The sequence below is a fragment of the Colius striatus genome, chromosome W, assembly GCF_028858725.1.
Source record: "Colius striatus isolate bColStr4 chromosome W, bColStr4.1.hap1, whole genome shotgun sequence".
Taxonomy (NCBI): domain Eukaryota; kingdom Metazoa; phylum Chordata; class Aves; order Coliiformes; family Coliidae; genus Colius; species Colius striatus.
In genome coordinates, this window is record NC_084789.1 from 8,798,254 (window position 1) to 8,813,313 (window position 15,060).

Below are 15,060 nucleotides of genomic sequence, written 5' to 3' on the forward strand. Positions count from 1 at the left end.
ATATGTGAGGTGCCCCCCAACTCTCTGAGTGCTGCTGATTGGCCGAGGGGCCGTCCAAAATTCCCTGGTTACAATGGGTTCCACCTCTCCCGGCCACCGCATTGTATATAAGGGGAGGGAAAGGAGTGGGCAAGGGCAGAAGGAAGTTTCTGCTGGGGTCTGGATTGGGAGCTCCGGAGTCGGATCGGCCCCGTATGACCCCAACCTAAGAACAAAAGAGACCCCAAAGAGTCTACATGTCTAATATTTAGACATGTTCAGCTTTGTGGATTCTCGGTTACTGCTGTTGATAGCAGCAACTGTACTACTCACCCACGGGCAAGGAGAAGAAGACAGTAAGTAGTCAGTGTCGGTGAGAGTCCTCACCGCCGGTGGGGTGCGGATGGTGGGTGGGCACAGGGTCGGGTTGGCATCTCTGATGCTTGGTCCTGCTAGCTGTGGGATTGGAGAAGGACAAAGGAGTGACTGGCAACTGGAGTGGGAAAAAAAAAAAAAAAACCCGAGCAAACAAATTGGGGGAAATGAGGTGAAAAATTTAAAAAATATTTTAAAAGTGGGTTAGGGGGATATTTGGGGATCGAGGGTGAGGGGGTTTTAGGGGGTCTGTACCAGCACGGAGAGTGGGGGCTCCCTGCCAAGAGCGGGGCGGGAAGGAGGGGTGGAGAAGAGCCGGGGAAGGAGGGAGCCGGGGAAGAGGAGGAGGCAGGGAAGGGAAAGGGGGAAAAGAGCGCGGGAGAGAGCGGTGAGGGGGAAGAGAGAGGAGAAGGAGGGAGGGGAGATCTGGTCCGGAGATCTGTAAAAGCCATCAGGAAAGAATTAGAAAAGTCTCGAATGATTAATAAGGAAAATGTTTGGGCAGCCCGTAAAGCCGGAGCTGGCCAGGAAGCCCCCGCGATGGGAATGGGGATGTCACCCACGGCCTCCCCGTGGGGCTGCGGTGGGACGGGACACGCCTGGGGTCACAGCCTGTCACCTTGCAGTCTTGGGGACCCGGGGGACTGTGGGACGGGGCCGGACCTGAGTACCTTTTTACCCCATTTTTGTAGTTTGGTTGAGAGTGACTTTTGTGCCTTTTTGCTTTGGGGTTGTTTTTTTTTTTTTTCAATTCTGCATTTGACGATCCCTAGCCTACAGCCTGCAGTTCACCTTCCACATTCCACATCCTGCATTTCGCCTTCTGCAGTTTGCATTTTACCTTTTTTTTTAACCCCTTACTGAGTGGGGAGCCTTGGGCCAGACCAGCCCCGCCCCTCCCCGCCCCCTAGGACCCTTCTCCACCGCGGGGCCGGCCGCTGCCCTGGCTCACAGCCCTGCCCTCCCCATGCCCCCCCCCTCCGCCCCTGTTCCCGTCCTGGACTCTCATTCCCCAGCCCAGCTGGCCCCATCCAGCCCCAACCCGCAGCCTCCCGGATCTAATTTCAGCTCTGACGTCGGGGCCAACCCTCCGTATGCCGTCCCATCCCCATCCTGTCCCCTCCCTGTCCTCCACTGGCGGCGGGGACGCCCGTGCCACCCCCCTGCCCGCCGCGGGGGTATTTGCCTTGGCCCCAGCCGCCGCGGGACGTAGCAACTGTCTGGAAGGTTTTGTTTAAATTCCAGTGTATGTGGGAAGAGTTTATTGTGGAGCTTTTCCCGTGTCACCGCGATGGGCTAATGAGAAACAGATGAAGGGAGAAACTGCAGGAGCAAAGCAGGGAATGAGGCGGGGGGAGAGCAAGAGAAGGGCCGTGTGAGGGACTGCCGCTGCCACCTCCTGACGCTTTCCTCTGCCTTGCCCCTCTCTCCCAGTTCAAACTGGAAGCTGCATACAGGATGGTCTAACGTACAACGACAAGGATGTGTGGAAACCCGAACCCTGCCAGATCTGCGTCTGCGACAGCGGCAACATCCTCTGCGACGAGGTGATCTGTGAGGACACCTCGGACTGCCCCAATGCCGAGATCCCCTTTGGAGAGTGCTGCCCCATCTGTCCCGACACCGATGGTACCGACTCACTGTCGCCACCCCGGCGCAGGTCCCCGGGGAGCAGTGGGGCTGGGCCCTGGCCCGGCTCAGCACCCTCCCCTGAGTGTCATGGGTGTGGGGTTGGCTGGGGGTTGGGTGACCCCGGGCTCCTCTGAACATCCCTTCTCTCTCCTGCAGCCTCCCCTGTCTACCCAGAAAGTACTGGAGTAGAGGTAAAGGCTCCCTTGCCCCCACTTGCCCCTCTCAACCCCGTCACATCGCACCCTTGTTTTTGGAGAATCCCTTTTCTAACCACCTGTCTTGTCTCTCCCTGATAGGGTCCTAAGGGAGACACCGGCCCCAAAGGCGACAGGGTGGGTATTGGCCCTGCAGAGCCCCCCGCTCTGCTGGGACCCCCCCAGGCCCTGGGGCTCACCCTCCTCTCCCCCTAGGGACTCCCTGGCCCCCCTGGCAGAGATGGCATCCCTGGACAGCCTGGTCTCCCAGGTCCCCCAGGCCCTCCAGGTCCTCCAGGCCTCGGTGGAGTGAGTACAGGGGGGTCTCTGGTGACGCAGTCCCCCATGGGGATGCCTGCGCCCCGCTAACCCCCCCTGCCTTCCTGCCCACAGAACTTCGCTCCTCAAATGTCTTATGGTTACGACGAGAAAGCTGGTGGCATGGCTGTGCCTGGCCCCATGGTGAGCACTGGGGAGGGCACAGGTCCCTGTGGGGAGGCACAGGGTGAGATGTGAAGCCTGGTGAAGCATTGGCAATGTTTCCCGTACTGGTGGTGCTGCTGAGTGGTAGCAGGTGGGAGGGATGAGGAGGGATATCAGTCCTGCAGGTGTTTGGGACAGGGATGGGGTGGCAATGGGGACAGGGAATGGGTGGGGACAGTGATGGAAGGGGTGGAGTGGTGGTGGGTTCAACGAGTATAGCAACAGGGTGGTGATGGGGACAAAATGGTTGGTAACAGGGATGGATGGGGACAGGGTGACATGGCAGCCACTCATCTGCACTTTCCATTCTCCTTCCCAGGGCCCAGCAGGTCCCCGCGGTCTCCCTGGCCCTCCCGGTGCCCCGGTGAGTATCCTCCTCCCTCCTGCTCTGGGGACAAGCAGCCTCAAGGGTCTCTTGGAGGGGGGTGGGTGGGACGGGACAAGGTGAGGACAGGACAGGGCCCTCCCTCCCAATGGCTGCAGAAACACCTAGGGACATTGAGGGCACGGACATTGCCACCAGCATCTTCAGGCCCAATCTTCTCATCCTCTAACCCATTTGTCCTTTTTCTCTTTTCCCCATTGATCTGCAGGGTCCTCAAGGTTTCCAAGGTCCCCCTGGTGAACCTGGAGAGCCTGGTGCTTCTGTGAGTCCTGCCACCTCCTCCTCCAGCCTGATGTCCCACAGGGATGGGGACAAGGGTGCCTGTTCCCAGCCCTGGCTACATTCATACTGTCCCCTGGCCATGCCTTCCCCGCTCCAGGGCATCTCAGCCAGGATTTGTGGGAATGGCACTGCCCAGCCTGGGTGGCAGGGTGACAGGGGACAGTCATTGCCTGCAGCATCCTCATCCCTGGTCTGCATCTCTCCTAGGGTCCCATGGGTCCCCGTGGACCTGCCGGTCCCCCTGGCAAGAATGGAGATGATGTAAGTGGTGTGTGGCTGGGATCTCCTCACATCACCCCCACCTAGATTTGGGGCCTGGTGGCCCTGGCAGCCCCCAGGGCAAGCAGGATCCACCTGCCTTGGGGATGTACAACCAACCCAGTGTCCTCCTTAGGGTGAAGCTGGAAAGCCCGGTCGTCCCGGAGAGCGTGGTCCCCCTGGGCCCCAGGTGAGATGCTCAGGAGGTGATGTCACAGGAGGGGACATCCCCACTGTGGCAAAGCAAGAACATGACAGCAGCTGCTGGTCCCTGTTGGGGTCAGGAGTAAAGAGTGGGAGAACAGCCCCCTGAACATCTCCATCATACCTCCCCTTTTCTCTTAGGGTGCCCGTGGTCTCCCAGGAACCGCTGGTCTGCCAGGAATGAAGGGACACAGAGTGAGTCCTGCTGCCACACTTGCATGATTTTGGGGAAGATGGAGGCTGACTTTGCTGGGGGGTCCTTTCCTGACCCCCTCTTCTTCTCTCTCCTGCTTCTCAGGGCTTCAGTGGTCTGGATGGTGCCAAGGGTGAGCCCGGTCCTGCTGGCCCCAAGGTGAGGAGTGGTGGCAGTGTCACCCCTGTCCTCCCAGTAAAGTCATTGCTGCTCTCTCTGTCTAGAGTAGGTCCCTCAATGTTGTCCTTTCTCCTAGGGTGAGCCTGGCAGCCCCGGGGAGAATGGAGCTCCTGGGCAGATGGTGAGTGCTGAGACCGTGGGAGGATCTGACCTCAGCCAGCAAAAGGGGTGGGTGGCAGAATGTGAGGGAAACAGCTTGTCCTTGGAGATACTTCCCCAGGGATGCTCCAAAGAAAGGAGTGGCAAGGGGTTTAACCCCCTGGAAATGTCAATCTGGGTAGGAGCAGGGGTGGGCACAGCGATGGGAGGAAGCCCTGAAAGGGGAAAGTGTCTCTGCTAGTGACCCAAATGTGTCCTCTCTTCTCAGGGTCCTCGTGGTCTTCCTGGTGAGAGAGGCCGTCCTGGTCCATCTGGCCCTGCTGTGAGTATCTAGTTTGGACAGGACTGAGCATCCTCTGCCCTGGGGTTCAGGGGACTGGGGGACACCTCTCCTGCTGGTGAGCATCACTAACGGGTGCCTCTTCTCTTACAGGGTGCTCGCGGTAATGACGGTGCTCCTGGTGCTGCTGGTCCTCCCGTAAGTAACCTCCAAACTTATCCACACTCCACCAGTGCCTGGCATCAGCTCCAGCTTCTCTGTGGGGAGATCCCATCCCAGCTCCACGGAGGCCAGGAAATCCTGGCTGGAAGCCAGAGCTCTGCTGCCTGGAAAACCCGACAGAGCCAGATGTGGGAATGGGATCCCTCCTCTGACAAGTGTCCTCTCTCCCTTTTAGGGTCCAACTGGTCCTGCTGGTCCCCCTGGCTTCCCTGGTGCTGCTGGTGCTAAGGTAGGATCTGCCTGAGCATCTCCTCCCAGATGGCATCTCCAGGGTTGCGACAACGTGGTGGAAACGGGGAGTGTGAGGTGGGGGAGAAGGATGGAGCATCAAATGGATTTCCCACGTGGCCCAAAAATCAGAAAGCCCAATGTGCTGTGGACTCGTGACACATTCCATGGGCGTGTCTCCTGGCTTTGCCTCCATGGGGAAACAGCTGCAGATGAGGGGGAAATCAACTGTGTTTCAGGGCAGCCATTGTGCTCATGGCTCTTCCTCCCTCCTCTTCCTCCCCAGGGTGAAACCGGTCCCCAGGGTGCTCGTGGCAGTGAAGGTCCCCAAGGTGCTCGTGGTGAACCCGGTGCCCCCGGCCCTGCTGGCGCTGCTGGTCCTGCTGTAAGTGGCATCTTATTGCTCCCTGTCCTTTGACCTCACCTCCTGCCAGCCCCAGCATGACCCTTCTCTTTTTTCTTTCCTGCAGGGCAACCCTGGTGCTGATGGTCAACCTGGTGCCAAAGGCGCAACTGTGAGTGTCCCTTAACCCCACCTGGCTCTGAGATGAGAGGCCCTGCTGCTCCCTCACTGCCTCCTCTGCCTCTTCTAGGGTGCTCCTGGCATCACTGGCGCTCCCGGCTTCCCCGGTGCCCGTGGTCCCTCTGGACCACAGGGTCCCAGTGGTGCCCCTGGCCCCAAGGGCAACAGCGTGAGTATCCCCAGACACCTCTATCCACCTCCTCCCGGGGTCACATCCCTTTTGCTCCAGCCCTACAAGTGCAGGATGGTGCTGAAGGCTGGCAGAAGCTGAGCATCCCCTCTGATGCTGAGGGGCACAGCAAAATGGGCCCAGGGCTCCCTCTGCTCATTGCTCTGGAGTTAAACGTCTTTTCCCTCTTTTCTCCTTCCACCTCTAGGGTGAACCTGGTGCTCCAGGCAACAAAGGAGACACCGGTGCCAAAGGCGAACCTGTGAGTGACCTCCCCATCCCCGTCTCCTTGGGGACCTGGCCCCTCCTGGCTCCCACCCACCCTGTGGGTGCTCATCTCTTTGCCTCCTTCCCCAGGGTCCCGCTGGTGTCCAAGGTCCCCCTGGCCCAGCTGGTGAGGAAGGCAAGAGAGGAGCTCGTGGTGAGCCTGGCCCTGCTGGGCTTCCTGGCCCCGCTGGAGAACGTGTGAGTAGGAGCAGTCCCTGTCCCAGACCTGTCCTCCTCCTATCTCCCCACATCCAGCAGCTGAGCCTTCTAGGTACTTAGGGACAGGCACCCACTGTGGTGACATCCCCAGCCCCTTCCCAAGCCCCGCTGAGGTCTCCCATGGAGCATCTCAGCAGGGATATGAGGCTGCTGCCAGCGCTGGCTGGGTGCCACATCAGTACATACCTCCTCTGAACCCAAGCCTCCAGAGGTCACCCGTGTCTCCACACTGACCCCTCTTCCTGTCCCTTGCAGGGTGCTCCCGGCAGCCGTGGCTTCCCTGGCGCTGATGGCATCGCTGGTCCCAAGGTGGGTGTCCACATCTCCCTCCTGCCTATCCAGACAAGAAAGCCATGCCCTTAAACGAGTGGTGGGGACACCAGGCATTTGTTACCTGTCCCCATGCAGTGGCAAGGCTGGTTCTGTGCCACCACCAGCTCATGTGACACAGCTCTGGTTGTCGTCCGAGTGACATCTTGCAGTTGGGGTAACCTCTGTCACTCTCCTATCCCTTCCCAGGGCCCCCCTGGCGAACGTGGCTCCCCTGGCCCTGTTGGCCCCAAAGGATCTCCTGGTGAAGCTGGACGCCCTGGGGAACCTGGCCTCCCTGGTGCCAAGGTGAGTGTGGTGGTGTGGTGGGCAAGGTGGTAGAGTAGCTATGAACAGAAAGCCATGTCAGCATGGCTCATGCCACAAGCTGTGGCCCTGCTCACACTGATGGACACCAGTTGCTGTGCTCTCCATGATGGCAGAGAAGCTCCTGGCTTGGATGCTCATGGTTGCTGGAGCATCTCTTGGAGCCCTGAACTCCTCACCCACCTCGCTCTCCCTTGCAGGGTCTGACTGGAAGCCCTGGGAGCCCTGGTCCTGATGGCAAGACTGGCCCCCCCGTAAGTTGTGCCCCCTGTTGCCCTGCTCCTCCCTTAGCTCGCCACGGGCTCTGCTATAATAGGGTGCTGGCTTCTCCCCATGATAGGGTCCCGCTGGTCAAGATGGTCGCCCTGGTCCCCCTGGTCCCCCTGGAGCCAGAGGCCAAGCTGGCGTGATGGGTTTCCCTGGTCCCAAAGGTGCTGCGGTGAGTGTGATCAGGAGCTGCCTCCCCGGGGACCTGCTGGAGATACTGCTGCCCGGCAGAGGCCAGAGTGGGGGATTCCCACCCCATCAGCCACTGCCATCGCCCAGGCCAGCAGCTGTGGGTGTGCACGTGGCTCCCCTGGAGCAGGACCCAAACGAGGAGGAGCTCAGAGGATGCATTCCCCACCTGGGAAGCTCTGGTTGCGCTGGTGCATCCTCCAGCCTGCCCGACCCTGTTGGTGTTGTGGTGCCATCATAGGTCTCATTCTGCTCTCTTGCTTTCAGGGTGAGCCCGGCAAACCCGGTGAGAGAGGTGCTCCTGGGCCCCCCGGTGCCATCGTAAGTATTGGCCCGAGCGTGGCAGGGGCTTGGCAGGGAGTGTCAGCCCAGTGTGGGGCAGTGGGAACGGGGTATGGGGCGGTTGTACTGGAGTTGGGGAAGGCTCCAAGGCCGAGGATGGCAGTGGGCTGAGGTGGCTGCAGCTCCAGCCCGGTGGCTGCCAGCAGCTCTGGAGCAGGGACAGCGGGGAGGTGATGTGGCTATGGGCAGCTTGCTGTGGCTTCTCCCATCCTTCGAAGGATCGCGCCGCATCCAGCCCTGCACTCCATTTAGGGGGAGTGCAGAGTCCCTGGAGTGCAGATCACTGGGCTGCAGGTTGGAGCTGTGCTCTGAGCACCTTCTTCTCCCTCTTCCACAGGGTGCTGCTGGCAAAGATGGTGAAGCCGGTGCCCAAGGTCCTCCTGGCCCTACTGTGAGTATCAACAAGCCCTTGGCCACCACTTGGCCACCGAGGAAGGGGCTTGGGAGCTGACTGCCCCCCTCTCATGCTTGTCCTGTGTTCCCCAGGGTCCTGCTGGAGAAAGAGGTGAACAAGGTCCTGCTGGTGCTCCTGGTTTCCAGGTGAGGGTCATCCTCTTTCCTTGCCTGAGGACAAACCATCAAGGGTGGGGGTGATGTTGGTCCTTTCCTCATCTCCTTCGGTCACTCACCTTCATGGTGTCTCATTGCTCCTCTTCTTCCTCCCCAGGGTCTGCCGGGCCCTGCTGGCCCCCCCGGTGAGGCTGGCAAGCCTGGTGAGCAGGTGAGTGTGGATGATCATGGTTGCAGCATGGGACTGTCCCTGTCTCCTACTCACTGCCTCTCTCCCGGCTGAGGCTGGGGGCTGCTGATGGGGTGACCTCTGTATCCCCAAGGTGACGTGCTCCATTGTAGCTTCTTTCTCTGAAGCAGTGGAGATCCCAGCCCTGCCCCATCCCCCCAGGACTGTGGAACATCCTCCCCATCCTCAGGGGCATCCCAAGGATCCCTCTGCCTGTCCCCAAGGCCACCCCTTCCTGCCCTGACTCTGTACCTTCTCCCTCCCACACAGGGTGTTCCTGGAGATGCCGGTGCCCCTGGTCCCGCAGGTGCCAGGGTAGGTGGAACCCTGCTTGCTCCCCAGCTGGCTCTCAGCACCCCCCGGTGCCCACTACCTCTCCTCATGGCCCTGGCTCCCTTCTTGCCTCCCCTTTCCAGGGCGAGAGAGGTTTCCCTGGTGAACGTGGTGTCCAAGGTTCCCCCGGTCCCCAAGGTCCTCGTGGTGCTAACGGTGCTCCTGGTAATGATGGTGCTAAGGTAGGTGCAAGGGCTCAGCTCTGCCATGTCACATTGGGACTGTTTTCTGCTCTTGGGGTGCAGATGGAAAGCAGGGGGTTGGGCTTGGCTTCACCTCCTTTTTTGCTGGGGCTGGTGCTGAAGCTGGGGGGGAATTTGCTGTGCTGAGAAAGTGCTGGGTTCTCACTGACACTCCTGTTCTGTCTCTTGCCTAGGGCGATGCTGGTGCTCCTGGTGCCCCTGGGAACCAAGGTCCCCCCGGTCTGCAGGGTATGCCTGGAGAGCGTGGTGCTGCTGGCCTGCCAGGTGCCAAGGGTGACAGAGTATGTGTCCCCCAAAGTTGTGATGTCCCCCCCTTGGTCCTCTGCTCCTGACTGTCCCTGCCCCCCCCGCATCATCCCCTCAGGGCTGGATGTGCTCCCCTGAGCTATGGTGGGCAGTAGCCCCTGAGGAGGGGATGCCCAGTGTCCCCATCTGAGTGCAACCTTTGGGGACAGTCCCTTGCTGGGAGCTGAGCCCAGCTCCTCCCCTAGAGTCTGTCAGGAGGAGGATGGTCCCAGTCTCTCACAGAGCGGGTGGAAGAACCAGGGCTGCCTCTGTGCTGCTATGCAAAGGGGAGAGGAAAGAGTGGGGTGACCCCCTAGGCAGGGACCTCCTCAGGTAACCTGCCATTATCTTCTTCTCCCAGGGCGACCCCGGTCCCAAAGGTGCTGACGGTGCTCCTGGCAAAGATGGTCTCCGAGGCCTGACTGGTCCCATTGGCCCCCCTGGCCCCGCTGGTGCTCCTGGTGACAAGGTAAGGCCACCCCCAGACAGAAACTGCGCCAAGGACCTGCATCCTGGCACCCACCGACACCTCCTCACCACAGCCGTAACCTCCTTTTTGTTGATTTTCCTCCTCTTTTCCAGGGTGAAGCTGGTCCCCCTGGTCCTGCTGGTCCCACTGGTGCCCGTGGTGCTCCTGTAAGTGTCTCCTTCTCGCGGCTGATGTCCCTGCCACAAGTGGCCACCTTGTGGTGGCCGCCAGTAGCCATCCCCTGCTTGGTGTCACACTGCTCTCTCACCATCTCTCCCAGGGTGACCGTGGCGAGCCTGGCCCTCCCGGTCCTGCTGGATTTGCTGGCCCCCCCGTAAGTGTGAAGGCCCAGCTCCATCCTGCCCCAGGGATCTGATACTGCCCCATCGGGGTGATGCTGTCCCTACTCTGGCTCACCCCACTCCACTCTCCCTCAGGGTGCTGATGGCCAGCCTGGTGCTAAAGGTGAAACTGGTGATGCTGGAGCCAAGGGTGATGCTGGTCCCCCCGGCCCTGCTGGCCCCATTGGTGCTCCTGGCCCCGCCGTAAGTTGTCCCCCACCCCCCACCCATTTGGGGTCCATCCCCTCGCTGTGGCTCACCTCTCTCTTCCTCCTCCACAGGGTGCTGTTGGTGCTCCTGGTCCCAAAGGTGCTCGTGGTAGCGCTGGACCCCCTGTAAGTACCAGTTTCTTGTTGGGGAGGGGCGTTTGGGACCCCCAGGGGATTCTCCCAGACACAAACACACTCAAGAGGGCTTAACTCCCCACTGTGTCTTGCTCCATGCCCCCAATGCTGTGAGGCAGAGAGGAGCTGCTACACTTCCATCCCTGCACCCTTAAAATGGTCTGGGGAGATGGCATCAACCTGAGGTGGCTTCATCTATGGTGGGGATGAAGCAGAAGAGAAAAGGGGGCGGGGAGGTTGCCTTTATCCCCCCTCAGTCAACTCCAGCTCTGCCCTGGGTGGACACCTCCTCCGGGCTACTGGCCCTGGGGCTCCCTGGGGTGGTCCCAGCCAGGGTCCGTTCCCCGGACCCACTCCGCAGCAGGCAGGTGATCCTGGACCTGGCCCCTGCTGACTCCAGCTTTTCTCCCTTCCAGGGTGCTACTGGTTTCCCTGGTGCTGCTGGAAGAGTTGGTCCCCCTGGCCCCTCTGTGAGTATCCCTGCCGGGGCGAGAGGTGGGGGCCGGCACCTGGGCAGCCGCCGTGGGCACGGGGACACCCCTGCCTGCCCTTCAGTGGGCAGCCGGTAGTTCGTCGGCTGCTGTCTGACTACATCATCTCCGCCCTTCCCAGGGGAACATCGGCCTCCCCGGCCCCCCTGGCCCCAGTGGGAAAGAAGGCGGCAAAGGACCCCGCGGTGAAACCGGCCCTGCTGGCCGCCCCGGCGAGCCTGGCCCCGCCGGCCCCCCCGGCCCCCCCGGCGAGAAAGGCTCTCCTGGCGCTGACGGTCCCATTGTAAGTCCCCCACATCGGACCCCCTCTGCAGAGCTGGGGATGCTGAGCAGTATCCTGCTCCCCCCGGGCTGTCCCCTCTGTCTGGAGGGTGACCCCCCACTGCCACCATCCCCCTAAGGGGCCGTTTGTCCCCCCCAGGGTGCTCCTGGCACCCCCGGACCCCAAGGTATCGCTGGCCAGCGCGGTGTCGTTGGTCTCCCTGGACAGAGAGGCGAGAGAGGCTTCCCTGGTCTTCCTGGTCCCTCTGTGAGTACCCAGGGGGCTCCTCGAGAACAGACAATGCTGGGACCTATCCCCGGGGTCCGACCCATCCGTGTGGTCCCTGCAACTGCAGGCCCAGATGGGAGGATGCTCCCTGGTGTCTGAAACCACCCCCCGTCCCCTCCCCTCCACAGGGTGAGCCCGGCAAGCAAGGGCCCTCCGGTTCTCCTGGTGAGCGCGGTCCTCCCGGCCCCATGGGTCCCCCTGGCCTGGCCGGACCCCCTGGTGAAGCTGGACGTGAGGTGATTAGCCACAAGCAACCATTGGTTCTGGGGATATGGTCCTCCCATGCCTCGGCCAGGCTCGCTGCGCTGAGCACTGGACAACTCATCGCACTCCCGAGTGCCTGGGCAGGGGCTGAGCCAAACGGTGCCCCTGGGCCCTCACCACCCCCCTGCCTGCCCTGATAGGGGTCTCTGCTCTTCCCTAGGGTGCCCCCGGTGCTGAAGGTGCCCCTGGCCGTGACGGTGCTGCTGGTCCCAAGGTGAGTGGGCTGGTGAGAGGACTGTGGGAGGGGGAAAAGTGGCTGTGCTGACCTGCACTGACCATTCCTCTTCTTCTTCCTCCTCCTCTCCTTCCTCTTCCTCACAGGGTGATCGTGGTGAGACTGGCCCTGCCGGCCCCCCTGGTGCTCCCGGTGCTCCTGGTGCCCCTGGCCCTGTTGGTCCTGCTGGCAAGAATGGAGATCGCGGTGAGACCGTAAGTGATGCTCTGACCAGCACGACTCCCCACACCCCTCCCCGGCTCAGGGGCCACCCCGAGCTTGACCCACTTTTGGAGCTGGGACTGATCCTGCAAAGACATGGAGGGTCAGAGTTCGGCCCCCAGGAAGCCCTACACCCCACCACCCTACTTGGGGCAATGCTGCTGTGAGCCAGTAGCAGCAGATGGTGAGGATGCTCTAACCTGTCCCCTCTCTCCTGTCCCAGGGTCCCCAAGGTCCCGCTGGCCCCCCTGGTCCTGCTGGTGCTCGTGGTCCTGCTGTAAGTTGGTGTTTCTCATCCTCGTTGAGGCTTCTCTGTCTCCATGGGTGCAGAGGCAGTGGCTGTCCTGGATCCTGCTTAACACATCTTCCTCCTCTTCCTCCTCCTCCAGGGTCCACAAGGTCCCCGTGGTGACAAAGGTGAAACCGGTGAACAGGGTGACAGAGGCATGAAGGGTCACAGAGGTTTCTCCGGTCTGCAGGGCCCACCTGGTCCTCCTGTAAGTCCCAAGGGGTGATGGTGGTCCCAGACACTGCCCCACATCCTTGAGGCAGAGCGAGATGCTGACGTGACCTTTTCTTGCCTCTTGCTTTAAACAGGGCTCTCCTGGTGAACAAGGTCCTTCTGGTGCTTCTGGTCCTGCTGGTCCACGAGTAAGTCCCTGACTGAGTTGCCACTTCCATCCAGGGCTGTAGAATCCTGGGGGGGGAAATGGGGAGAGGGTCCCTCTGTCATTTGGTTTCTCATGGGGATGTGGGTTGAGGCTGGAAGGGAATGACTCTGCCCTGGCAGGATGGCCGCGCTCACCTCTTCTCCTCTCCTGTAGGGTCCCCCCGGCTCCGCTGGTGCTGCTGGCAAAGACGGTCTCAATGGGCTGCCCGGCCCCATCGGTCCCCCCGGCCCCCGTGGTCGCACCGGTGATGTCGGCCCTGTTGTATGTACTAGCCCTTCTGCTGCTGTCTGCCCAGAGCTGCCTGCCTTCATCTCCTGCTCACCATCATCCTCCTCCTTTTCCCGCAGGGTCCCCCTGGCCCACCTGGCCCCCCTGGTCCTCCCGGCCCCCCCAGTGGCGGCTTTGACTTCAGCTTCCTGCCCCAGCCACCCCAGGAGAAGGCCCATGATGGTGGGCGCTACTACCGAGCTGATGATGCCAATGTGATGCGTGACCGGGACCTGGAGGTTGACACCACCCTCAAGAGCCTGAGCCAACAGATTGAGAATATCCGCAGCCCCGAGGGCACCCGCAAAAACCCTGCCCGTACCTGCCGCGACCTGAAGATGTGCCACAGCAACTGGAAGAGCGGTCAGTGTCCCCACCACTCCCCGTGTCCCTCTGGGATGCTCTTACCTCCATCCTTCTACCTACTCCTCACCTCCATCGTTCCTCCATCCTTCCTGGTTAATCTTCACCTTTGTTCTTCCATCCCATCTCTCATGGCAGCTCTCACCTCCATTCTCTGCCTCTCATGGCTTTTCCTCACCTCTATCCTGCATCCCTTCATGCTCCATTTCTCACAGCTTCTCCTCACCTCCTTCCTCTGTTCCTCTTGGCTGCTGCTCAACTCCATGCTCCACCCCCCAGATCCCTCACCTCTCTCCTCCCTCTCTCACAGCTGCCCCTCACCTATCACTACCTCCTCTGTCCCTCCCAGCTGCTCCTCTTCCCATCCTCCATGGCTGCTCCTCATCTCCATCCTCTGTCCATCATGGCTACCTGCCCCATCCCCTGAACCCCCTCCCTCTGCCCTACAGGTGAATACTGGATTGACCCCAACCAAGGCTGCAACCTGGATGCCATCAAGGTCTACTGTAACATGGAGACAGGCGAGACATGTGTCTACCCCACCCAGTCCACCATTGCCCAGAAGAACTGGTACCTCAGCAAGATCCCCAAGGAGAAGCACATCTGGTTCAGTGAGACAATGAGTGACGGCTTCCAGGTGAGCAGAGGGATGATGAGGGAGGGCAAGGAGGATGGATAACAAGCTCTGTGGTGCCTAACGCCTCTTCTCTGGCAGTTTGAGTACGGTGGTGAGGGCTCCAACCCAGCCGACGTTGCCATTCAGCTGACCTTCCTGCGCCTGATGTCCACTGAGGCCTCCCAAAACATCACCTACCACTGCAAGAATAGCGTTGCCTACATGGACCAGGACACTGGCAACCTGAAGAAGGCCCTTCTCCTCCAAGGTGCCAACGAGATCGAGATCAGGGCTGAAGGCAACAGCCGCTTCACCTACAGTGTCACCGAGGACGGCTGCTCGGTGAGTGCTCCAGGGGATGGTCGTGGGGAGGGGGGACACGTGTCACGGGGATGGGGCTGATCCTGACCTCCCCGCAGAGTCACACTGGCACTTGGGGCAAGACAGTCATTGAGTACAGGACAACGAAGACCTCTCGCCTGCCCATCATCGATTTGGCTCCCATGGACGTTGGCGCTCCAGACCAGGAATTCGGCATCAACATTGGCCCTGTCTGCTTCTTGTAAACTGGATGCCCCACGCGTAACAGGAGAGAGTAATAATAACAATAATAAAAACAAACAAAAAAAAAAGAGCCAAAAAAAGGAGAAAATTTCACATGGACTTCAATTTGTGTCGGTTTCTATCCAGCGTCTCTAAAACTATTTGTTTTGCCATAAAAGAAAAACCTACCCCCCCCCCAAAAAAAAGCATTAAACATAAAAAAAAAATAAATGACTTTTCAAATAAAATCACCAGGAAGTGGGTTCGCTTGCTTGCCCTCTTCTCCTCCTTCTCCTCGGGGTTGGGCACTTCTCAGCCCTGAAGATGGTGCGACTCAGCTCAGGGAAGCCGCGCCAGCGCCTGCCTGAGGCCGAGCCCAAACCCAACCCTTCCCTGCCGGCCTCTGCGCTTCTCACATCTCATGACTCATGACTACATTATTTTGTTTTGTTTTGTTTTGCTGCAAGGAAGATGATGAACTCTTGGTTGTCAATTGCCTTTTGTTGTTGTTTCCCCCTCTCTCCCCTGCCCCTTGTTTT

The 15,060-nt window shown here is 60.3% G+C and overlaps 1 protein-coding gene across 2 annotated transcripts; it reads left to right on the forward strand.

The window, feature by feature from the left end:
- Positions 1-173: 173 nt before the first annotated feature.
- Positions 174-14,711, forward strand: LOC104554855 (collagen alpha-1(I) chain). 2 transcript variants are annotated; one of them, XM_062016622.1, is made up of 51 exons: positions 174-335; positions 1,789-1,983; positions 2,143-2,177; positions 2,283-2,318; positions 2,397-2,489; positions 2,574-2,642; positions 2,983-3,027; positions 3,257-3,310; positions 3,538-3,591; positions 3,725-3,778; positions 3,934-3,987; positions 4,091-4,144; positions 4,242-4,286; positions 4,533-4,586; positions 4,698-4,742; positions 4,942-4,995; positions 5,281-5,379; positions 5,465-5,509; positions 5,588-5,686; positions 5,895-5,948; positions 6,044-6,151; positions 6,428-6,481; positions 6,692-6,790; positions 7,009-7,062; positions 7,149-7,247; positions 7,532-7,585; positions 7,944-7,997; positions 8,093-8,146; positions 8,274-8,327; positions 8,616-8,660; positions 8,762-8,860; positions 9,055-9,162; positions 9,528-9,635; positions 9,749-9,802; positions 9,916-9,969; positions 10,073-10,180; positions 10,258-10,311; positions 10,737-10,790; positions 10,933-11,094; positions 11,233-11,340; positions 11,490-11,597; positions 11,786-11,839; positions 11,947-12,054; positions 12,285-12,338; positions 12,451-12,558; positions 12,659-12,712; positions 12,886-12,993; positions 13,080-13,362; positions 13,812-13,999; positions 14,078-14,320; positions 14,398-14,711. In XM_062016622.1, the coding sequence occupies exons 1-51, from the start codon at positions 254-256 to the stop codon at positions 14,542-14,544; spliced, it is 4,359 nt and encodes a 1,452-aa protein (XP_061872606.1). In that variant the 5' UTR covers positions 174-253; the 3' UTR covers positions 14,545-14,711. The 2 variants fall into 2 exon arrangements, with proteins under 2 accessions (XP_061872606.1, XP_061872607.1); XM_062016623.1 differs by lacking the exons at positions 174-335; positions 2,143-2,177 and having other exon boundaries at positions 1,848-1,983.
- Positions 14,712-15,060: the final 349 nt, after the last annotated feature.